The following is a 25,556-nucleotide window of genomic DNA, read 5'->3' on the forward strand; positions in this document are numbered from 1 at the left end:
AAGCTTATAAAATGAATGTCTCAAAATTTCTTTCAAAGGAATCCCAATCTCAACAGTTCAAATCTCAAATATAATTTAATAAATCTAAATCAGAGTTTTAAAAGTAAACTGGAAGCTTGAAAATCAATTGAGACCTAAAATGATGAGTTTTAAAACTTAAAAATAGATTTTATGCAAAAAGTATCTCATGTACTGCGGCTTATGGCTAGTGCACCATGACGTGTCTCCTCTGTGCTATGCGCTGTGGTGTGAGGTGCCGTGCACCACGGCGCATTGCATGAAATTTGACAGATCAGTGCTGTCATACAACAACACAAGGCATGAACTTCCGACGCGTCTCAAATCTCCATCTGACGTCTGATTGAGGTGGTTTCAATGTCTACATGGAGCTTTCTCCTAACTCTAGCTAATGGTATTAATTTCACACTTAAACTTATTTCTATAAAAAGTTGGACATCAAAACACATTTTGACTATTTTTTTTACAAAATCTCACAAATGGAGTATCCCAACTCAACCACACATGCCAATAGCTTATACTAACCATTCGACCATACTCAATAGACTCTTGCAGACTCATGTAATGCATCACACACAATTAAAAACACTTATAGCATAAAATCACCGCTCAATCTTGATTTTCATAAAACATAAAGGGGGAGGAAAAGTTGCACAAAATCAACAATTTCATTATAAATTTCTCAAAATACATATATTTCTACTTGTACGAGTATTTTGGCCCTATTCACAGGTTCACAACCTAAAACTCACTAACTCAGTGCATAAACTACAGTAGTTATACACAAAATCATACAAATAGTACATAAATCATGTCAATTAATTTTATTTGGCAATTACATTAATAAATACACATGAAAGTAATAAAAGAAAGGCATATAGAGGATTGCTCCATAAATCCTAGGCCTCTGTATGTTTTCCCTGACTCAGATCTGATGATCTAGGACCTGAAAGTATTAAAAATTGAAGGGTGAGTATAACCACTCAATAACCAAGTTTCACTTAACCCATACAGTTGCATATTAATTGTAAATAGATGCAATTAGGCAAATAAGCACATATATCACATAACCTAGGCCATGGTTCACAAAACTAACAACCATGTGACCGGGCTTGCCACAAAATCTTTTATCATGTTATTTAGGGTCGTAAAAATTCAACACATGCCGGACCACAAAACTAATAACTATGTGGCTGGACTTATATGCATGATCAGATGCCAACCTTATCCTCCTATTACCTTTGACACGAAGTCGTTAGCTATCACGTGGCTACATCCTTTACAGGCTAACCCAGCTTTTCACTTGTGAGAAGCTACCAGGTTAGGGTGAACGCCCTCACTTATGTAATTTGATTTCCCCCAATACTAACAATCATAAGATGTCATACCCCTAATCTAGCCTCCTAATGAACCAGTGGAGACTAATTAGGTTCGAGTCCCTCATAGAACCAATAGAATTGTCCCAAAACAATCATGAGATAAGGGCTACCTCCTGATTCCAAAGGTCAGTTCCAAGGCTAGTTTCTGATTCCAACAATCACTGCCAATACCGTGTGGATTTAAATCTATCTACTCCTCTCCTTAGGAAACTTCTACCAATGATCATGTTATGCACATGTTTCACATGATATGTATTTTAACAATCAATTCATAACACATGAGCTCACATAACTCAAATACTCCACAATTCAACACATAACTCATCACAATTCTCCACCCATAGTAATAAATCACAATTAATTTCATAAAATACTAAAGGTGGAAAAATTAAGGTTTTCTTTCTAAAAACCATTTCACAAATCAAACACTTTATCAATATGCATCATTGATTTAACTCATAATTCACATTTCATAAACACAATTAACATTCAACTATAAAGATTAATTTTTTTCCGGTTACTCAAACCTTTGAGAGATTAAAGGTTTACCCCTCACTATACCAACTTCCTAAAGCTTCAACAAGCTTGAATGGTGCCAAAAATGAACCTCTCTACATCCATATCATAAGAATATCATCATTGTCTAACTCTTGATGCTTTATCAATATAAAACTCCACACACTCTATTTTTATCAACTCATAATCACCATCCATTTATATCCAATGGGCTCATTAAATTTCATATATGAACATTATCATTAACAACACCTTAAACCATTATTAATGCACATAAACCTCTCCCAACTACATCATCAATATCAATTTTTGGATAATAAATGCTCCCATAGACTAACCACTTTCAAAATCATCAATGTGGTGTTCTAATACATTAAACAACTCCCATTATAGTTATTTTAACCAATGGAATCGGATCCATACTCTTATGGACCGAAAATCCATCTCTCAAGTCAAACCCTATCATAAATCATCATAAATGAGGGAGAGAAAGGAAGAAGAAGGCACCATAAACTTACCATGGGTGTTTGGAAGCTTCAATCTATCAATAATAAAACCCAATGCTGTGCCCTAGTAAAGCTAAAGTTAAGCTCTTCGTTTCCTTCTTCTTTTTCTTTTTTTGTTTTCGCATGCATAATGTAACTGATATATTTGATTTTTAGCCATGCGCCGCAGCGCACGCTACCCTCTGTTGCGGTGCATGGCACAGAGGAGCCCGTTGCATTTAAATTTATCTCTGCACGTCGTGGCAGACCAACCACGCGTCACGACATGTGGCACAGAAAATAATTTTTCACTTGTTCTTCCTCTTTCCTTACTCAGGTGGCTCGCCATCGATCCGGACCCACTTTTAGGGCTGAGATCATAACAATTATGCCAAGTTAATCCACTCCAACCACACACCTCATTAACTCACTAATTATCCTTATTAGGTTAATAAACTAGAGTTAAATTTTCCCAAATGTTACACAAGTTATAAACTGAGTTAATGGTATAGGTTTTGAGATTTGAGCACTTGGATGCCCTATATTGGTTATAAGACTAACTTTTAGCTTTTGGGTGTCTAAATTTCACATATGATGTTGGATCGTAATGATACTTATACCATTAATTAAATTATCAAATAAGGTTTACTTAAATACTTGAATCAATCTAATCAGATGTAGGATGTACAAATGGCACATGTCCGAAGTTTTTCCTAAAAAGCTATTATGACAGCATTTTGCTGTCATGCTATCATGATAAGATCACGTGCATTGCGGCATCTTGTACACAAGCTGCGACATAAGGCATAGAGGCCAAATTGCCCTTTTTGTGCCATATGCTATGATGAATGGACCATGTGCCGTGGCATGTGTCGGAACAAGCTAAAAATGACATTTTTGGGCCTATTTTCATGTGTTTTGCTCCCCAAACTTTTCCATGCTTCCCATATTTTCAAAAATCATTAAGTTTAAAATCAAACTATTTATTAGAAGAGTTTTGTGGTCTCCCAAATGAGTTTTAAATTATTTTTAAATGTTTAATTGATTTAACCCTTCTCTATTTACAGTAAACTTAGGAGTGATCAATAGCTCCTAATTACCATTATATGCTATGATTATGTCGTGATTATTGATAATGTCAAGGAGATATTACATGCTGCATGGGTATATATAGTGGTTACAACGTATATTGTAATGTTGGACACAACATCTGTAAGTACAATACTTTTTCAATGTTGCCATGTTTATGGTTACACTTTTAGCAATGAGAAAGAGGTTACTGACTATGTCACTTTTATGACTCCGCTGCTTTGTCTCTCTATTATCCTCGACAGCACACAAGGTATTTTCTCAGGTAGATTAGAATTATCGAGATATATTCATAGAACATTGTGTTAGGCTTGAGATAATAATGAAAGCATATAAGTAGGCTTGACGTGACATAAAAGAAATAATAGTAAAGTTAAAGGTTTTTAATTATTATTTATGTATCTTCTCCTCAATCTAATTTTATTTAATATGAAACTTATTTTGCACTCTCAATTAACTAACAATTGACCACCATCGTGTTGTTAGAAGGAATATGTAGTAAATTAATCTTTAAATTATGGTAGCAATGCCCATAATCGAGCTTTGATCTTCATGCATGAAGTCACAATTTTGAAGCCCGTTACCAGACTTCTTTGCACAGTTCACTTCCACCATTTGGCCCACATCATAAAGGTTTTAAAGTAATGGTCTAATGCTGTACATTTTTGTCACTATACTTGTCTCCACCACTTCCACCATATATTTTAATTTTTCTATTGTTGAAATGTTAATCAAATTATGCAATAATTTTGAAGTATATTGTGATTAATTGAAAAACAATTAAAAAAAAAAAAGAAAGAAAGCAGCGTAGGAAGGCTACTACAACATATACAAATTGACCCACCAATATGTAAAGCCCCTAATTAAGAGGGGCGGACCAGAGTTCAAATAATGGGAGCCAAATTTATTTAAAAAAAGTATATATGTATGTACGTATGTATGTATAGTTCTTATATATTTTTATTCATATTTAAAATGAGTGATTTTTAAAGATATATATGTTTTTAAATAATTAAAGAAAAATCATTTGTTTAAACATGTTACTTTAAAAATAAATATGAAGAATGAATAAAAAGTATATTTTTAACATATTTTTGTAGATTTATTTGTAATAAATATATAACATATAAATTTTAAAAATAATAATTATATGTGATTTTTTTGTCTAAGATTTATATGTGATTTTCAAATTTAGTAAAAAAAAATATAACATATAGTGTACAAATATAAATTAATAGAATTTACTTAAAATAGTATTTATACAAATTTTCTATTTTCGAAAAAAAATCGTATAATTATGTTTATGGTGTACCACTACCACCTAAGTCGCATATATATGGTATATTTTTTTTATAATCTCTTTAATCTTATTTATAAGGTATTTTTAATTAAATTAGGTGAATTAAGAAACATGATTAAATTAATTAACATTCTATTTTTCAAAAAAAATTTAGAAATCCCAAATTACCTTTAATTAAAATTATTAACTTTTTGTATTAAAAAAATATTATTAACTTCGTCTTTAAATTTTAAAATAAAACATGCCACCCAAATAAATCAATTGGGAATTTAGGCATTTTTGGAAATACTTCCTTTGTCTTGATATATAAGCTATTTTATATAAACTTATTTTATCTCTAAATATAAGGGTGTCATGATATTTTTAAGTGCTTAAAAAATTTTGCCTTATCTTGAAAAAAGAAGAAGAAGAGATATTAATTATATGCTTTATTCAACATCATGATGATATTAATTGATATTATTTGGGGCAAAACTAAAAAATTACTTTGATTTAATGAGATTTTAATTGAATAATAAACTTTTATTGACATGCATGATGGTTAAAAATATCTTACATATAGGGATAGAGAGAGTAACTCATTAATACTTCTTTAAGTTTTATAAGATGACTAAGAAAAATTTCTAAAAGATGCCTTAATTGAAGACGGAGGCATTAGTTCTTTTTGGATTTAGATTCAATGAGGAATATAAATCCCACCCACTCAATGAATAGCTTATATAACATGATGATAACCATTCAATTTACTCCATTGATTTTAAAAATTGTCTTATCATACTTAAAAAAATTAAATCTCAAATTTCAACATACTTGAAGATGATTGTGTTGAGGGTTGTTTTGAATATTTTTGAGAAAAATATAATTTAATAATTTTTTAATGTTAATAAAATTCAATGATTATAATTGATATATAATTTAGTTAATTTAACAATTTAAATCAATTATTTGTTAACATTATGTCATCGTCCAATAGAAACTACACGACTTAAGTTATTATTCTTCTTAATGATGGAGTTAAGATCTTGAGTCAAGGATGTAATAAATTATACTATAATATAATTTAAAAATTAATAATTAATAAAATAATTATATTAGGTAAAAATATAATAGCATGAGTAAAATTATATATATTTTTATTTAAAAAATATTGAGTTTTTTTTATTAAAAATATATTGAGTAGGTTGGTATAAGCTTTAAATTTGAATTGGTTGCAAGGCTGTAAATTTTACATGCAACATATATAATTTTTCCCATGTGAGAGGATAATGAATGTGTCTCCACCACTGATTCTTCTATAAATTTCCCATGTGCCAGCCGGACAAAGCGAGAGAAACAAAGAGTTGAATCACTCTTTCCCTCTTTCCATCTCTTTCTTTCTTTCTCACTGCATCTGTTTTTTTTTTTTTTTCGCCATTAAAATACTCTGAGGAAAGATCTGAGACAGAGAGAGACCACATGACGGAAGAGACGCTATCAAGACCGAACCAGAGAGTGCTGGAAATAGAAAGAACGGACGAGACTACTGATGATCATCATAAAAATACTAAACCGAGCTTCATCACATGGCGAGCTTTCAAGCAAGAATTGAAGATCATCGTTTATATCGCCGGACCTATGATTCCTGTTCTTTCTGCTCAATTTATTTTGCAGGTTGTTTCGCTCATGATGGTTGGTCACTTGGGTGAGCTTTATCTCTCTAGCGCGACCTTAGCTCTCTCTCTCTCCAGCGTCACTGGTTTCAGCTTTCTGGTAAGTTATTTATTCTCATTAACTTCATCTAGATTTTCTCTTTCTAGAGTGTTAAATTTTGAAACCATTTAATTCTAGAAATATCCAATATTATTATTATTATTTTAGCAAAATTCTAATATTATTATTTAAAATAAAAAATTATGTATTTATCTGAATATATTTAAGATGTTTGTTTTAATTAAATTAAAATATGTGGATCTTTTGAAATATTATTTACTCTATAATATTTTAAAGTTTATTTATTTTAATTTGATTAGCTGAAAGTATATAAAGTATATCAAAGAAATATTTAAATTTTTTTATTTAAATTTCTGACAGTTCATCATTTGCCAAATAAAAACAACAGTAGAGATATTATGTAGCATATTTGTGGGGACGTTGGATGTGAATGAAAGTTTAGCTGTAGACGTGGTTAATCATCAATCACAATATAAAATCTTAAAGAAACGCACAATAATGACTTCTTATATAAGGACTGTTGAGTTTCATACCACTTGCTCTGGTTGGTTAAGATTTATTTTATTGCTTGATTTGTTTTAATTTCTTTCTATTTACTTATTCTTCCATTACACATTAATTTTAATCATTAGATTAAATATTGAATGGTCAATAATCAAGATCTAATATTTTAAAACATTATTAATATTAATGTGTGTGTATATATATATATATGACTCAACTATACTTTTAATTATTTAACTTTACATAAAGTTTCATTTTAATCTCTTAATTTTATAAAAGTGTATGTTCATTTCTTTAATTATAATATCGCTAGTTTCATCACAAAAATTATTTACATTAAATTTTTAAATATTGATAAGATATTTTCAAATATTATCTTATTAGTTTTATTTTTTTAGCATGCACAAAAAATAATCATTTGAAACTAACAGTGTTAAAGTTAAATAATTGAAAGTATACTTCATAAAATTAAGGAATAAAATTTAAACCTTACTTTTTCCATTTAAAAATGTAAGATATTTTTTGAAGAATTAAATATTAAAAATATGAGATATTTTTAGCCTTTTAAAGTATAATTATTGCTCTTTTTTCAAAAGTGTTCCTATTGATTAATAACTTTATATTTATTATAGGGTATTTTATAGGGATAAATATAAAAAGATATAGTTAGTTAGAAAGTAAATAATTACTTTACTGAAGAGTAAGATTTAATTAAAATTCCTTACATTTTTTAACGGAGAGAATATATAAAGTTAAAGGGACTATAATTATTTATTTTTTATACTTTGCAATATAATTTTAAAAAATTTATTAGATCAAGTTTTACTGTTTTAGTAGTTTAAATTTAGTTGTTTTTTATAATTTTATATTTAATAACAAATTTTGAACGGTAAAAGATTTAACTCCACAAATATACAGATGTTTTCCATTGGTTTGTTTTGCTCTTGGAGTAGTTGGGGGATGTGGCCCATGACTATTATACTTTTCTCTTCATTTTCTTCACACTCTCATAAAAACTTTTTGTTCGAATTTCTCGTGAAAAGGATATCTATGGCTTCATGAGTCAAGCTAAATTAATTTAATTTTTATAGAATTAATTATAAATTTTGAAAATTAAGTAGAATTTAAGGCAAGAACTGAAGATTCTGGCCAAAAAAAGTTAAAGAACTGAAGAGACCAAATTAATAATGAAGCTTAAAAAACCTAAGAGTGTAATAAAAAATTCAGAATAATATACCTTTTATGACCCTAGCTCAGCTTTACTACGTCAGAATGATTTGTATGGGAATGCACTAAGAAAATCAGTTATGTAATTTTTGGAGAACACTTAATTTTTAATTACATGTATCTTATTTGTATTACCCATTGTGACCAACTCAAACAATTTGACATCAATTAGATTAGAAAAAGAAGAAAAAAAAAAAAGCAAAAGTAAACCTACGTGGAAAGCAAGCATGCAAATTGCGTGTTAAGTCAACTTTTGTAAATGAGGAGCTTGTTTGATTGTTGTCTTTGTCATGTCAAAAAAGTTGTGTTTGTTAATTAATGCGAATTGGCTTTTGTGGTATATATGATATAGTTGGCGCGCAATATGTAAATGATTGTATATATAATAATTAGTTAAATATAGAGTACTAATAATTAATATATAATTTCTCCAACTTTAGATAGATGCTTTAACTTCTTATTATTTAAATTCTCCGTTCGTAGATAAAACTTTTTTAATCAAAATTAATTGATGCTCCCTATTTATATTTTTAAATGAATTTCATTTCAAATGAAGTAGTTATTTATCTTTAAATTAATATTATTTTTTATATTTATCTCTATTTAATATGATTTTACTCTAAAATAAATATAAAGTAATTTATTCATTAGGAGCATTTAAAAAAAAATAATGATTACACTTTAAAACATAAAAAATACTTTACATTTTTTTTAACATCCAAACTTTAAAAAAATTTCTTATATTTTTAAACGGAGAGAGTAGATAATTATGTTAAAATAATTTAAGCCATTTATATAGACATATTCCAAATTTTTTGTATTTCTAATTTATTTTTAATTATTAGATATGAGATTCCTTTTTTATATATTTCAAATATATTTTCTCTTTATTAAATGTGAGATTTATTTATATTTAATATTCTTTCTATTTTTTTTCTCTTTTTATCGAAGCTTGTACTTTTATGTAGTCTCGGCAGCTGCAATTCCTCAAGTCCATAATTTTTTCTCTCTCTTTAATTATCTTAAATTTCTTTATTTTCTCTTCTTTTTTTTTTTTTTTTCTCTTTTCTATTGTTTTTTAACCTTTTGTATCTTTTTTCTTTATTTTTTTCTTGTGTCCCTAGATTGAATAATTCTTGATACCATATTAAATTTTTTTATATTAAGTGTACTTAACAAAAGTTTACTTTACCAAAATAACTTAAACATTTAATTGGACAAATCTCAAACTTTATATATTTTTCAATTAATAGATGTGAGATTTCTTTATGTCTAATAAATTATTTTTAATTGTGCACATCATTTTATTAACGTGATACAATTTATTTGATGGGAAACTAGGGTGCATGAAATAAAATCTATCTAATTTAAAATTATTTGATTCAATTCGATTAAATTAAAGTAACCTATTGACTGATTAATTAGATTTTCTTTTTTTTGCCGAAAGACTAATTAATTAGATTAGTTAGAAGATTTTTGACTAAAATGAAATATGTTTGCATTTTGGAGGTCTGAATTTCGTTAGCTTCATTCTTGAATAATTAATGATAATATATATTCTTAAGAAAACACAACTAATTGATTTTTATTAATATTTTGTCCCTCGTTAATGTTAGGGTTAGATAATCTTAATAGAAACGTAGTTCATTTGAATAAAAGATTTGATCAATTATTTTAAATTCTCTCTATTCCTTGGACCACATGCATGCTTGCATATGAAACCAACAAGAAAACCGTTCCTCCAATTCTAACCATAAAATAAATTTCGTGTGGCTATCTGTATTGTTGGTCATACTTGAGATGTCGAAAAAATGTAAACTAGCTCTTAAAATCAATTATTTACTACCTTAAAAATAAATAGGACAAAATTAGTAAAATGACATCTCATTAATTTTAAGATCTTTTTTTTTTTTGGTTCTATATCTTGCTAAAGCAGGCCCTTATCAGTTAGGACTGCACTTTTTCCCATGAATAAATTTTGTTATGAGAAGTAAACTATATAATACCATAAAAAGATTATGGTTATTTACTTGAACTCCTTTTATTTACAATTGTCAGAGAGTTATGGTTTAATGGCACTTCACATTCCTTTAAAACAAAATCGAGATTGTGGGATCTATATCCTATATAATGAAAGAGTAGGTGACTATGTGTGTATGTGTATGTGTATGTTACTCTTCTCTTTGATGGAAGGGTCACCATACTTTGTAGGTACGTGGCCTTGTGGTTGTTCGTATTAGATTCATAAAAAAAAAAAAACATTTGGATTAAATGATAATTTTATCTTTAAATTATATTTTACAGTGTTTAAGATACTAAGCTTGTTTTAGTACAATATTCTACTATAAAACAGTATAATGTTACTTTGACTATTAATAATGATTAACTTTGACCTTCAAGGTGAGTCAAAAATTATAAAAAGATATCAAAATTACAAAGCAACCCAGAAAATTACGAGTACTTTATAAGAAAATTAATTATATAAGTCTCCTAAATTATAAATAAATTTAAGAGACTAATATTATTTTACTAATGTAAATAACAAAAATATTATTTTAATCAACCACTTTAATCGGTACAGAGTGATTATTAGATTGCCCATGGCTAGCAACAATACCCATAAGTAAGTTAAAATATTATATTCGTTTAATAAAATCTTATTGAAATATTAATACTTTAATATATTACAATCTTCACTTACAATTTACAAATCATGTTTTAAAATTTATAAATTCTCCAAAATTTACAACTTAACTAATGTATCTATAATTTAAAAGTAAATTTATTTTTACACTAGCTATAAATTTTTTAAGGAGAACTAGCTTATTTATAGTTTTCCTAGGTCATTTTTTAAAATAATTTTTAAAGTTTTTTTTATAATTTTCTGGTCAACTAACAATCAATGTTAACTTTTGTTAACAACATAAGCAATATTGTGCCATTTTTAATTGTTGAACATATTTCACCAAAAAAGGTTTATAGTCATAGATACTTATAAACATATAGTCTAAGAGTAAAATTATCATTTAACTCTTAAGAATAGTTATGTATAATTTAGATCAAATCTCCAAAAACATACACAGAAACACGCGCACAGGAATTTTTTGAGGATTAGAAAATAATACTTGGGAGTTACACATCGCATAAATAAATAATGTTATTATGCTAAGAAAATCAATTGAACATTTGGATCAAATGGAAAGAATTTGATATTCGTTGAGAGTTCAGTGTTCAAATTTTATGGGGGAAAAAATCAAAATATGAGAATTAATTAAGAAGTATAATTTTTATTTGATGAATTTATTCTCAATTATTAATTCAAACCATGAACCAAACTCGAAACAATTATGCTCTTTTTGTTTTTTGATTTGAAACAATTCAATTAATATAATTTTTTGATTCAATATAATTCAGTTCTTGCATTTTTTTTTAACTCAATAAATTATAAGAACTGAATGGTATTAAGTCAAAGTTAGAGGACTAAATTGATAACTGAAAAAAAGTTTAGAAACTAAAAGTTAATCCAGAATTATTTCCAACTATTACTCAATAATGCTTGAATCTTTACTATTGGTTTATGTCATATAGGAAATAGTTATTCTCTTTACCATGTTTTAGAACATAAGGTCCATCAAGATCAGAATCATATACCCCAACCAAAGTTAGCGCACACGTGCGTCTTTGTATTTTTATTTAGAGTTAAAGGCTAAATTTGCATTTTAACTCTATTCCGTGGAGCATTTGGTATCTTATAATATAGGGTAGTGCAAAATAATTCATCAACCATTTAAATTGGAGTGCCCATCACTTACCATCAATTTTTAACCAACGTCCATTGCTTTGTTATGAATTGTGCGCCATTCTAAATTAGGAACATGTTTCTCATCTTCCTCCCCCTCTCTCCCTCTGTCCATATGCGCATCATCTTCTTCCTCCTCTCTTTGTCTGCCCAAAACCAGTACTCTTATTCCTTCCTTCTTGGCTCCTCCTTGACGATGTTGTCTTATCACCTTCTATCACCATCTTCACATACTTCACAATCTCTTGCTTCCTAGCTTGCATTCCAACCCTCCCACACCACATGTATCACACATATAGTTTATATGCGCGCGCGCACGTGTTAATTCGTGTGTTTGGAAACAACAATTGAAGGTAGTTGTGGCTTTGGACATTTGATACAGTAGAGGAAGCAGTTAGTACTGTCAATCTCTATTTTCTATCTTTAAAGTAGAGCTAAACACGAACTTGCTTTGCATGAGAACGAAAGATCGATTCCTGCCTCTTAGGCTTGGTCCAGAATGCATACAGGGAGAGAGAAAGACTGTGTACCAGAAGGGAAGCGAAGGCACTTGTTGACAACTTGTATGTCATGCACTCAGCGAACAGCTCTGGCGGCTCTGGCGGGTGGTCGACGGCTTGTATGCACGTGGTGAGCACATGTGGTGATGATACTGACCGTATGGACTTTATGAAAACCAATGGTGGATGGCTTGCATGGAAGAAAAGGCACGTCCTTGATCGGATTCTGTTTAAGAAGGAGAATGTCGTGGCAGCTCTGGCGGTGAACACTTGGTTGATGGTTCATCAGACCTGAAGAAAAACCTCAGCCATGGTGGTATCCTAAGAGGTAGGAGAGACAGAGGAGACAGGGTTTGATGAAGCTAATGCCACATGTTAAATTCATGTAGGACCCATAATAATGAATAAACATCCGTTTGTTAAATATTAACGGTAAGTGTTTAGTGCTATGATTTGAATACTTCATAAGTTATTTTGTGCCACCCTATAGTGCTACATAAGATACCAGATGCTCATTGAAAAATAATTTAAGGATAAATTTGGTCTTTAACCCTTTTATATACACACATCATACATGCATATCCACTTGTATATCGTCCCAAAGTTAGATCATTGATTGTACTTGTGTGCAACAGATGGGATTGGCAGGTGGACTAGAAACTGTGGGTGGACAAGCTTATGGAGCTCAGCAATATCAGAAGCTTGGAACACTAACATACACCGCCATATTCTCTCTCATACTAGTTTCTCTCCCACTCTCTCTCATTTGGATCTACATGGAAAAGATCTTGGTCTTCATAGGCCAAGATCCTCTGATCTCACATGAAGCAGGCAAGTTCACAATCTGGCTTATTCCTTCACTTTTTGGATTTGCATTTCTACAACCTCTGGTTAGGTATTACCAAATGCAAAGCCTGATTCTTCCAATGCTTGTGAGCTCTTGTGCTTCTCTTGTTCTTCATGTGCCTCTTTGTTGGGTTCTGGTGTTCAAGTCTGGGCTTCACAATGTTGGTGCTGCATTGGCCCTTGGTATTTCAGTTTGGGAAAATGTGATCATTCTTTGGTTATATATGAGATTTTCTTCTACTTGTGCTAAGACCAGAGCTCCTATTTCTATGGAGCTTTTTAAAGCTATGAGGGAGTTTTTTAGGTTTGCTATCCCTTCTGCAATCATGATATGGTAATTTCATCTTTCTCTTCCTCTTTCTTCAAGCATAATTTAATTGTGAATTTAATCAAAAATAACTCCGAAAGATTTTAGCATACACCCAAAAAATTTAGACTCTATGGGAAAATATATCATGTGTATATTTGGCAAGAGTTTTATTTCCATAGATAGAAAATAGGTTTATCTAGCTAGTAAAGTAGAATGATAAATGACTAAATGGTGAAATAAAGATATACATGCATGTGTGTGTAATAAATATATAAAAAGTTGAATGGCGTTAAAAGAAATATTATTAAAAAATGAGGGCAATTAATATACATCATATACATGTAGTGTTAGGCAAAAATAAAGTTTCAGAGAGGACTTGTGCCTCACGGTCATTAATGGGTATGTCCCTATTGATGAAATGAAGATTATTTTAGAGAAATTCTTACATAAATTTAGTGTATCACATTATTTATGCTTTGTCTAATATAAATATGTCATATTAGATGATTGTAAATATAAATGGATTCTATCATTGATGATAATATAGAAAAAAAAGATAAGAAATTAAAGAGACACTCTATTCTAAAAAATAAAATTATTAAAAATAATGACACATAAAATTTTATTTGATTGAACTAGTATAATTTTATTGGATAGAGCATAAATGATATAGTGCACTAGGTCTATACAAAAATTTCTCTTGACTTCAACTTTAAAGTACCTTGTCTTTTGTTGTTTTAACTATATGATCTATAGTTAATTGATTAGAAGTTAATGATTTCAGCTTAGAGTGGTGGTCATTTGAGGTGATGATTTTGCTGTCTGGACTATTACCAAATCCACAACTTGAAACTTCAGTTCTATCTATATGGTATGCTTTAGAAAACAACTCTTTAAGGTTTTGCGCTCATGTGTGATATATCTCCAATTTTTCAAAACCCTAATGTTTTAATGTTGTCTTCTACAGTCTCAACACTATTTCAACACTCTATTGTATTCCCTATGGAATTGGCGCAGCAGCAAGGTAACAAAGACATACAAAAACAACACCTGTGTATATATTTAGAAATAGGTTAAAATATAAAAAAATCTTTTAAACTTGGAGATAGATGCACAAAACTCTCATAACGTTTAAAAGGTTTAAAATTAACCTCCTCAATCTTTTTTTTTTTACAACAGACTCTCCTACTATTATTTTAATTTTAGTTGTTTTACTAATGGAAGTTGTTATGTCTTATTAAAAAATGACACCCAACAGCTTATGTGGCATCCAATATAAGTTAATAATAATATAAAAAAATATGGATAATTTTTTATAAAGCTATTATTAGTTTTCATTGGATTCTACATAAACTTCTATATTTCTTTTTTTTTAATATGACATGGCAAATTCTATTAATAAGAACTAGAAAGTAATGTAGGGGAGTTTTTAGTTAAAAAAAAAGTTAGGAGGTTAATTTTAAAATTTAAAACATGAGGGGTTCCATGCAACTCCCTCAAAATTTAAGAGAATTTTGTAGATTTTAGTCTTAGAAATATATATTTATATTAATGTATCTTTCTGCATGCATGTCAACTACTATTTAACCTATGTATTTTTCATTCATAAATATATGTGTATATATAGCACTAGGATTTCAAATGAATTAGGAGCTGGGAATCCAGATGCTGCACGAGTATCTACAGTAGTTACAGTGTCTATTGCAGTGTTGGAGACAATATTTGCAAGCACAACACTTTTTGCATGTCGCCATGTTTATGGTTACACTTTCAGCAATGAGAAGGAGGTTGTTGACTATGTCACTTTCATGGTTCCTCTACTTTGTCTCTCTGTTATCTTCGATAGCATACAAGGTGTTCTCTCAGGTAAATTTGAATTATCCAGATATATTCATGTAACATTGTGTTAGGCTTAAGACAACAATAAAAGCATATAAGTGGGTTTGACGTGACCTAAAAGAAATAATATTAATTTTGAAGGTCTTTAGTTTTTACTTATGTATCTTCTCCTTAGTCGAATTCTATTTAATGTGAAACTTTTTTCCACTCCCTACTAAAATTGACCACCATCATGTTGTTAGAAGGATTATATGGCAAATAAGCTTTTAAATTGTATAGATCTAAGAGTGTTTGGGACTCAACTTATTTTTGATGCAATGTTCCCCTTCAACATTTATAAATGTTGCAATATGACCCTTGCTATTAACAAATGTTAACTTTGACCATTAATTAATCAAAAAGTTATAGAAAAAGGACTGATAAAATTTTTTTGACTGCAAGGACCAATAAATTTTTTTTGGTCTTTTTCTGTAATTTTTTGAGTCTTTTTTTGGTCCTTTTATGTAATTTTTAGGTTATTTTCCATCATTTTTAGGTGAATTAATGATCAAAATTAAATTTTGTTAATAATAGGGATAACATTGCACTGTTTTAAAAAGAAATTGAAAGGAAACATTGTACAAAAAATAAGTTTAAAGTTCTAAATGCTATGTACATATAGTTTAGGGGCCAATTTATCATTAAATTCTTGTGAAAATTAATCTCTAAACATTAAACTATGGACTAGGAATTGCTAGAGGTTGTGGATGGCAAATCAGCCTAAACTTTAAGTTTAGGAGTATCTTAGATCCTGAACTCATTTTAGTGTAATGTTTTCTTTTAACATTTTAAAATGGTGCAATACAATCCTTACTGTTAATAAATATTAACTTTGACTATTTGTTGACTAAAAATTATATAAAAAAAAAGACCTTAAACCAATAAAATTCTCTTGATCATTTGTTGTAATTGTTTGCCCTTATTTGTAATTTTTGAGTCATTTTCTGTAATTTTTTTATCATTTTATATACTTTTTGAGGTCATTTTGTAGTTAATAACAGTCAAAGTTAATTTTTATTAATGGTTGAATTAACATTATATCATTTTTAAAAATTAAAGGGGAACATTGTGCCAAAAATGAGTTTAGATTCCCAAGCATTTTTGAATCTCTAGTTTATGGGCCAATTTGCCATTTAATCCTTGTTAGAATCAAACTCTAAATATTAAACTATGGAACAGGGATTGCTAGAGGTTGTGGATGGCAGCACATAGGGGCTTACATCAACTTAGGAGCTTTTTATTTATGTGGGATTCCAATGGCTGCTGCATTGAGTTTTTGGGCAAAATTGCGAGGAAAAGGCCTTTGGATTGGCCTTCAATTTGGCTCTTTTGTGCAAACTATTCTACTTTCCATCATAACATGCCGTATAAATTGGGAACAACAGGTAATGTAAGAGTATTTTGTTTGTTGCTTTTCATTTTTGATACCCACTTATTCAAAAAAAGAGAGTTAAAATGAAAATGATTTAACTTTGTCACCATCTCCAATAGGTTTCAAATTGAGTAGAGTATGAAGGACTTAACTGGTTTTGGTGGTATTTATGAATGTAGGCAAACAATGCGAGAAGGAGGCTATATGATGAACAAGTCTTAGCAAACAGTGGACTCATATAAGACATGAATGTAGAACCATTGAGGACAATTTTAGCCCATGAGTGACTTGTTAGTGCTAGTTTTGATTTGGACTTTCCAAACTTAGAAAATTTTTAAAGTATCCATAAAATAAGAGAGGTAAAGCTATAAGAGAGAATGACAAAAAATAGAATGAATGGATTTATGCACATTCTCATCTTTTGTATCATTTAAAGTATTTTAAATTTAGAAAATCCTAATACCAAATCTCTCTCTCCCCGTATATATTTATATATACATGCATGAATGTGTGTGTTTTTTTCTTTGGACCCTTTCTTGAGTTTTTCCTTATCATTGTATCTTCGTACCATTCTCTATAATAGAATAGAAAATTGATGGTTAGTAGTAAATTATTTTTTTCTTAAATAATAAATACTATCATGGGGTTACAAAGCCTACTACATATGTTAGACCTAGTAAAGTAGATATTGGGCCACATGAGAAGGGCCCATTAGATAATAGGCCATTGTGGAGCAATGAAAAGGCCAAGGAAAGAACGTGAAAAGTAAGGGAAAATAGAGGTATTTACAATGTTTAATAACAAAAAAAGAGCTTCCTTGAAAGGAAATGAAAAATGCACTTATCTCATTTTTTTTTTGGATATCTTGTTCTTTTTCTTTATAGAAAACATTTTTTTGTGTGCCAAATATTATAGTGTACTAATATAGAGGAAAAGGGTGTGGAAAATCTCATGCAAAAATATATCCCTTTGACTCTCTCTCTCTCTCTCTATCTCTCTCTCTCTCTTATTATTTCTTACTGAATTCCCTTTCTGTTATTTGCTTTCTTGAGTATAGGATAATCATTGTAATGTTAGGACAATGATTGAGTATAGTAAATTCATCAAATTGTTGCATTTGATTCTTATTTGCATTACAAGTTGGAATCATTATAATGTTGAATCTTTTAATACACTCTCTTATTCTAAAGTTGGAATCATTCATTCATCGTTTTAACCATTTTTGTCAATTCATTTCTCCTTTTATTGGTAGTGGTTCTTCATCCTTCTCAACCTCACCAACCTTTCTACTAAGTCAAGTTGGATTTTTTTTTTCGGTTTGATGGTTTTTTAAATTTTCAAGGCTGAGCAATTTTTCTATTATTGTGACACCTTTAATTACCATCTTTGATTTATTGCTTTCATTTTGATGGTCTTATTGTTCCCTAGTTTAAGATGTTTCTAGGATACAAATCATGAGGTTTATGGGTGGGTGGACCTTGTTAATGCATTCAAGGATCATTATGGTCCTTCTCAATATGAATGCCTTCATGCCAAGCTTTTTAAACTCATGTAGCTAGACTTATTCAAGTCATACTACTAGGATTTTATGACTTTGGCTAATCACATTGAGGGTTTGGATGATGATTCTCTTTTGGATTGTTGATGAAGCAATTCTTGAGCTTATGGGAGAGAATGCAAGTACAACTACTCTTCACAATCTCTCTCTCTAGACTTTCCAAGGGTCAAGTGGCAATTGTACCATTTGGTTTACATGAATCATCAGTGGCATACAAGTTCATTATCTTGTGGATGGGGGTGCCTTTGATTATTTGATTCATGCACATATTATGTACTATTTCAAATTACCTTTGATTCTCAGCCCTTTCCTCTTCGTGTGCAGATTAGTGATGGTTTTGAAATTAAAGGTGATAGTTTTGTGTGTGATATTTCCTACTATCCAAGGCCGGTCTATTACTTTGGATGATGATGCTTATATGTTAGTAAAAGTGGGATTTAATTTAGTCATTGGGTCAAGGTGGTTAGCCACTCTTGGTTATCATTTGCTAATTATAGAATTAACTACTACATTCTGAATTTTCTTGTTAATTTTAATATGTCATGTTACAAGGATGTCACTATGCTTCTCCTCAACTAGCATGCATGGTTACAAAAATTGCATTGCTTGTTTGGCGTATGTTACAAAGTCTATCAATGATTGTTGGGTTAAAGGAAAAAACATGCATGAACTTTTTCTCTAGGGTATCCAGTATCTTGAGATGAAGGATAGTGCAAGAGTGCCCATAATGTTGATGAAGTAGGTGCAAAAATGCCCAAATCATTAAATTTGAGTAATGTCCATTAATGTTGACCATTAAAAAAAAAGAAAGCAAACATAAAGGGCAAAAATACACATAAACTTTTTACTTGGGAGCTTATGGTACCTTAAATCAATAATGGTCTATGGGTGCTCATTAACTTTATAAAAGAAGCTATATAGCCAAACTCAACCCTAACAAATTAGGCTTTCAAGCTTATTGGAGCTGGCCTAAATACCTAAATTATAAAATATTATATTAGTTTATTTATTTAGTCAAATTTAATTTTTATCTAAAAAATTAAGATTTTTCAATTTTTATCTAATTTTAGTTTTATTTTATTAATTATAAAAAAGAATTAGGTTATTCGAACTAAGCCCATCTGGGGAAAGTTAACCTATTTTATAAAATTAATAAGTAGCCATGTACCATTGTTGACTTTAAGATACCAAAAGCTCCTAGAAAAAAAGTTTATGGGTATTTTTACACCTTATGTTTGCTTCTTCTTTTTTTAACTATCAACATTAATGGACATAATCCAAATTAAATAGGGTGGGCACTTTTGCACCCACTTCATTAATGTTATGGGCACTCTTGTACTGTCTTTCACTTAAGATAATAGGTACTCTTGAAGAAAAAGTTGATGAATATTTTTGCCCGCTAATCCATGATTGCTTTCTTCTTAGTTATAATATATGTTCTGATATGGCATCTTTGACTTCTTTTTAGTTACCCTCTAATATATTGTCTAATCTAGTTGCTCTATTACACCAACATGAGCAAGTTTTCAAGTTGAGTTCATGTTCAATAGGTGCTTATCATGCATACGCACTGTTTCATTAAAGCGAAAAAATCTAGGCCATTCATCACATGTTAATCATAACCTTTCATTATTTTTTTTTCATTAAAATTTAATAATATAAGGATATTTAGGTTCCCTCAATTTGTTTGAAGCCTTGGACCCTATTTTATAAAATCAACAGGAGGAGGAGGAGTGTATGTTTTGGTGCCTTTTTTCATCTTTCATTGAGTTTAAGATTCATGCATAGCATTCTATAACTTAAGTGGAGGGAGGGACCTCATGTCTTCATTCTAACCATTTTTTGGTAAGCTTTATCATAGAGGTGGTTTTTTGAGTATGCTCAAGCTCTCTGGATCTTCTTGTTTTTTTTTTAAATTGAAATTTGAGATAGCTTAAGAAATTAACAAAACTAAATAAAAATGCAATATTGGATGAGATATAATATATATATATATATGTATATAAAATATAATATAATATAACAGAACAAGATGAAAGAAAGGAAATGATCAAGGAAAGAATTTTGTGGGTGTTTTGTTATCTCTTTTTTTAGAAAATTTGTATAAACATTATAAAAAAATATATAGTACTTTTATTTTATGCAAGGACCATTGAAGTGGAGGATGAATTAGAACCCAAAATAGGGAGGGAATTTGAAAATTTAGATGAGTCATGGCAGTTTTGGAGAGAATATGGTAAAAGAAATTGATTTGGAGTTAGAAAGGTACTTCTACAAGTAGTAGAAAAGATAAGTCTAATATTATCACATATAGACATTTATGTTGTAAGGAAGGTGTTTGGAGAAAAAAAAATTAAAAAAGAATATATTCTTCCATAGGTATGCCACAAAAATGAGGATCAAGTATAAGACAAAAATGGTAGTATCTCTTGTTGGGCAAAAGTTCAAAAATACTATGTTTGATGAAAAACATAATCACTCTTCATACAAAAGACACAATTTGCTTCTTAACATCTTAGAGAAATTTATCAAAAGTTTAGGTGTATGAGATAGATCTTGTAGAAGAATTTGGGCTTGAACGTAAGGCTACTTTTGATGTAATGAGTACATATGCTGGTAGTTAAGAAAATCTTAGGTATACAATGAAAAATGCAAATAATTACTTAAAGTCTAGAAAAAGAAACATATGAAGTTTGAAAAGGTAGGATGTCTGCTTCAGCATTTGCAAAAATGGATTGCAAAAAATCCAGCATTGTATCACAAATATCAATTAGACCCAAACCAACACATCGCTAGTATTTTTTAGGCAAATGGTCTTATGTCAATAGATTGTACACACTTTGGTGAGATTGTATCATTGGACACAACATACAACATAAATCAAAATCATCAACCCCTTGCACTCTTTTTTTGGGTTCAATCATCATAGAAGTGTAGTCATTTTTAGAGCAGCGCTATTATACAATGAGAATATCGAATCTTTCAAGTGGTTACTAGAAACATTTTTGGATGCTCATATAAAAATAATAAGTTTCAAATTGTATTTATAGACAAAGATCAAGATATGGCAAGAGCATTGCATGAAGTTCTTAGTGACACAAAACATTATTTATGTAGTTGGCATTTATTGAAAAATGATGTTAAACACCTTGGGATCCTGATGAAAGAATGGTCACGATTTTTATTTCAAGAAATGCATGTTTAATTATGTTGATGTAGACAAGTTTGAACAAGAATAGAGCTAACTATTATCTTCTAATTATTATCTTCTTATTATATCTAGGAAAATGGATGGTTGAATTCCACTTATAATATCAAGGAGACATAGGCTTCGTTCTATGTGAAAGATGCAAGCATGCTAGATATGATGAACACACAAGTAGTAAAAGTGTGATTGTTAATGTGATGAGATGTACGAAACCAAAATTGGAGATCAATCGATTCTTTAAAAGGTTTGATAAAGTTGTAACAAAGAAGTAATACAAGAAAGTGGAACTTGAGTATGAATCTCGACAGAAGATTCCTAAGATGGTCAATCAAAGTGCACCTATCCTACACCAACTTGAACAAGTGTATACCCCTACTATCTTTAGGATGTTCCAAGAATAATGGGATCTCCAATTCTTAGTGGAGTTATCTACTTGTGATAATAAAGATTCATTACTCCTATATACTACCTATATGATTGATGAAAAAGGGGAATGGAGAGTTTAGTTCAAACCTGACACATGAAATTTCTTGCCCTTGTAAAAAATTTGAGAATATAGGGATATTATATTGCCATGCATTAAAAGTATATGAGTCAAACGATTTAAGAGTTATGCTTGAATAGTATATTCTAAAGTGTTAGACTAAGGAAGCAAAGTCGGGTGCTGTTTATGATGTTAGAAGAAATGAGATTCAAGCATTTCCTAGACTTGACATCACACATAAGTATAGACAACTAATGCTTAAGTGTTATACATCGTAATATAGTTTTTGTATCAACCAATAACATTTGCAAATGTAGGTACAATGTAATGAAATTCCATCACTTAAAGCCTTAGATCTCATGACAAATTACTCATAAGTTAATGAATAGAAAAACATATGTGTATAATGTACATAAAAATGACACTATTTATTTCAAAGATGTCATATACAATTTGCTTCTAATAAACAAAACCATTTTCTATACAATTTAACCTCTTCATAAGCTATACATGTTACAAACCTAACTAATAACATAATTTCTTCTTCATACATAGTAGTAAAATGCACATTGGACTTTTTTTTGGCTTGTGAGTATAGCTTGCTTTACACTTCACTAATTTATAATTCAGCATTGTACGTGATAAATTTTGACTTTTGGCTTTACAATTTAGTATTGTATATGACAACTTTTAACTTTTGGCTTTTGAAAATTGTTTGCTTTACACTTTAATGGACACTTTATGACTTTGTGCATAGCTCAAAGGACAAATTTTTGCAAGATGGTGCTTGCTTTGCTTCAATCAACTACTTGCAACCTACAAGCAAATCAATATTCAACAAATCAATTTTCATCCTTCACAATATTTTTTTTTGATAATTTGTAGCAAATATTGTAAAATTACAATGTTTGATCAGTAACACAAATGAGAAAGTAATATTTTGACTAGACTTTTATTGGCATTATGACAAATTCTAATGTCAAATGCTTCTATCTTAATATATGAAAATTCTTTTCTTCCATGGTTGAAATAGGTAGGAATAGCTAGTTCTTATGATTCTTACCATTCCCCTGGCCATTGTTTGGTAATTCCTGTAACTTGGTCAAACACTAAATTTGGTATCACTAAAATTGTCATCCTTCAAATCAAGCACATTAATGAACCATTTGAAATAAGTTTTATTATTTAAAAGAAAAAAGATTAACTTAGAATAGTTTATTGGTTTCTAAAGTTGCAATTCTATGAGAATCAGCACAATTGTAACAGAAAAATGAAGCTCATAATTATCTTCTACCATTTTACACCTGTTTCAATGCAACAGCTAAACCAGTAATAATGTTTTTAGTGCTTATTAAACCATCACATAAAGAAAATGAAAAGAATTATTAATCATAAGTTGAAACTTTAAAAAAATTATTTATGTGATCCAATAAAAGTGACATTACCATCACTACCAAAAAAAATAAAAAGGTATCACTAAAAGTTTTTAGTGCCGACTTTTCACCACCAAAAGGTTATCATCAAAATTCTCATGCTAATAGTTTTTTGCGATAACAAACATAGACTCTACCACGTCATCTATTACATGTGCGCCTCCTTATGCCACATCATTGACGACGGGCCTCTTCATGCCATGTCATTGACACCTCACTCCACGTCATCCATCACATGCACACCTCCTTATGCCATATCATCGATGCCTCACTCCATGTCACCCTACCATGCGGACCTGGCTTCTCTTCATTTCTCCCTCTCTTCATTTTTTTCTCCACTTTTCATCTCAACCATTGGATCTATTTTTAATGGTTGAGATTTAATGTTTCATAAAATTATTATTAAAATGTGAAATTTTGTAAAAAAAATAATTTATATTACTATATATATATGTAGTAAAATACTAGCTTAATAAGATCATTCTTAAAAAAAGATGAGATAAATATGTCTAAAAAATATTATGTATAATAGAGAATTAAAAAATAATTTAATTATTAAACTTAACACATATTCCTTATTATTTCTTTTGTTTCTTGATCCTATATATCATTTATTTCTCATTCTATATATAAAATAAGAAATCTAATTTCATAAATATCTTTTGAATGATTTTATTCAATTTTAAATTTTTAAAATAATTCATAATAAAAAATTTTAATAATAATTTTATAAATTGTTTCATATAATTTAAAATTATATTTAATTTTTTAAAAAAATATACTTTTAGTGGCAACAAATGTTGCCATGAAAAATAATTATATAAATTATTGTTTATAAAAATAGTTTGGTGGTGAAAAATATCTCTAATATTTTTTAAAATTTTTTTATAACTTTGCATTAATTAAATGTTAGAGTACATCCTTCCACCAAGTATATGGTAACTGCTACTCTTTAAACACTTAATTTTATTTCTTTAGGGATGGTAGTTCACTCATTAATCAAGTAGAAAAAGTTTTTAGGCTAATTCTTTGAATCACAATTAAGGTGTTAACCATAGTTGATCAAGCTACGGATGATTATAATATTTATTTTTGAATTCATATACTTTCAATTGAATGTTGCTAGCACCTCTTTAGAAATGGATTGAGAAAAAAAAACAAAAGAAAAAAAATTAATTGAGCAAATCGAAGAAAAGAAAAATATATATGCTCAAATTTCCACTTTGCTAGTTTAAGCTATGCCTAGTAACCGAAGGTCTTTGTAATGTCCATTTTGACATTACCAAACACACCACACGATACTATTATGATAATTATGATTAAATATCCTTAAACTACGTTATCACTAGACAAGAGTTTAAAATTCAAGGTAATAAACTTTGGGATTATGAGAAAAAAAACCCTTTTTAAAAATTATTTGAGCTCCAACAATAGTTTTAAAACATACATAAAAGAAGCACGGAAGCATGGCAAAAGAAAATGTTGCAAACCTAAATCAAGAGAGGGAAAATTGGACATAGTCTAATTTGCTCCATCCACTGCGAGATAGATATGATGCATATAAAATGTTTCACCGTAAGTGTACGGGTCAATTTGTAATATAGTAGTGCATCAAGGTCGATCTCACAAGAAATTAAGCAAAATAGCAATTAGGCAATAAAGTTTTCACTTTTGTTTACATCAAGAAAAACCAATTAGAATCAATTGATTAACCAAAATTAAAAAATGAATAAAAATGTAATGAGATTCTCAATCCAACGACTACGAATATCCAAGACAACCTAAAGTCATTAATCTCTTATTAACTGCATAGATCATTCTTTTACCCACTTAATTAATTTTAATGCCAATTTTATTAATCTAGAGTATTAGTGGCTATAAGGGCCTTTCAAACCTTAAATAACCCTTTCTCAAATTAATTATATTATTTCTAACAAAAT

The 25,556-nt window shown here is 29.4% G+C and overlaps 1 protein-coding gene across 4 annotated transcripts; it reads left to right on the forward strand.

Annotated features, from left to right (window-relative positions):
• Nucleotides 1-6,103: 6,103 nt before the first annotated feature.
• On the forward strand, nucleotides 6,104-22,267 carry LOC129311233 (protein DETOXIFICATION 12-like). Of its 4 annotated transcripts, none has more exons than XM_054953371.1 (7): nucleotides 6,104-6,536; nucleotides 13,163-13,707; nucleotides 14,468-14,554; nucleotides 14,651-14,707; nucleotides 15,311-15,549; nucleotides 16,741-16,946; nucleotides 21,775-22,267. In XM_054953371.1, exons 1-7 carry the CDS (start codon nucleotides 6,243-6,245, stop codon nucleotides 21,817-21,819), a joined length of 1,473 nt encoding a protein of 490 aa, XP_054809346.1. In that variant the 5' UTR covers nucleotides 6,104-6,242; the 3' UTR covers nucleotides 21,820-22,267. The 4 variants fall into 4 exon arrangements, with proteins under 4 accessions (XP_054809346.1, XP_054809348.1, XP_054809345.1 ...); XM_054953370.1 differs by lacking the exon at nucleotides 21,775-22,267 and adding an exon at nucleotides 17,113-17,400 and having other exon boundaries at nucleotides 6,105-6,536; XM_054953374.1 differs by lacking the exons at nucleotides 6,104-6,536; nucleotides 21,775-22,267 and adding exons at nucleotides 12,629-12,855; nucleotides 17,113-17,400.
• The last annotated feature ends 3,289 nt before the right edge of the window (nucleotides 22,268-25,556 follow it).

Source organism: Prosopis cineraria, unplaced genomic scaffold (assembly GCF_029017545.1).
Source record: "Prosopis cineraria cultivar Desert tree isolate PC_DT_omini unplaced genomic scaffold, ASM2901754v1 PC5, whole genome shotgun sequence".
NCBI classification, from domain to species: domain Eukaryota; kingdom Viridiplantae; phylum Streptophyta; class Magnoliopsida; order Fabales; family Fabaceae; genus Prosopis; species Prosopis cineraria.

Bases quoted from the DNA above. Each gene is read 5' to 3' on its own strand.
- LOC129311233 (XM_054953370.1), top strand. From the start codon at position 6,243: ATGACGGAAGAGACGCTATCAAGACCGAACCAGAGAGTGCTGGAAATA. The intron at 14,555-14,650 runs GTATGCTTTAGA...TGTCTTCTACAG, and splicing joins ACTTCAGTTCTATCTATATG to TCTCAACACTATTTCAACAC. The intron at 15,550-16,740 runs GTAAATTTGAAT...ACTATGGAACAG, and splicing joins CATACAAGGTGTTCTCTCAG to GGATTGCTAGAGGTTGTGGA.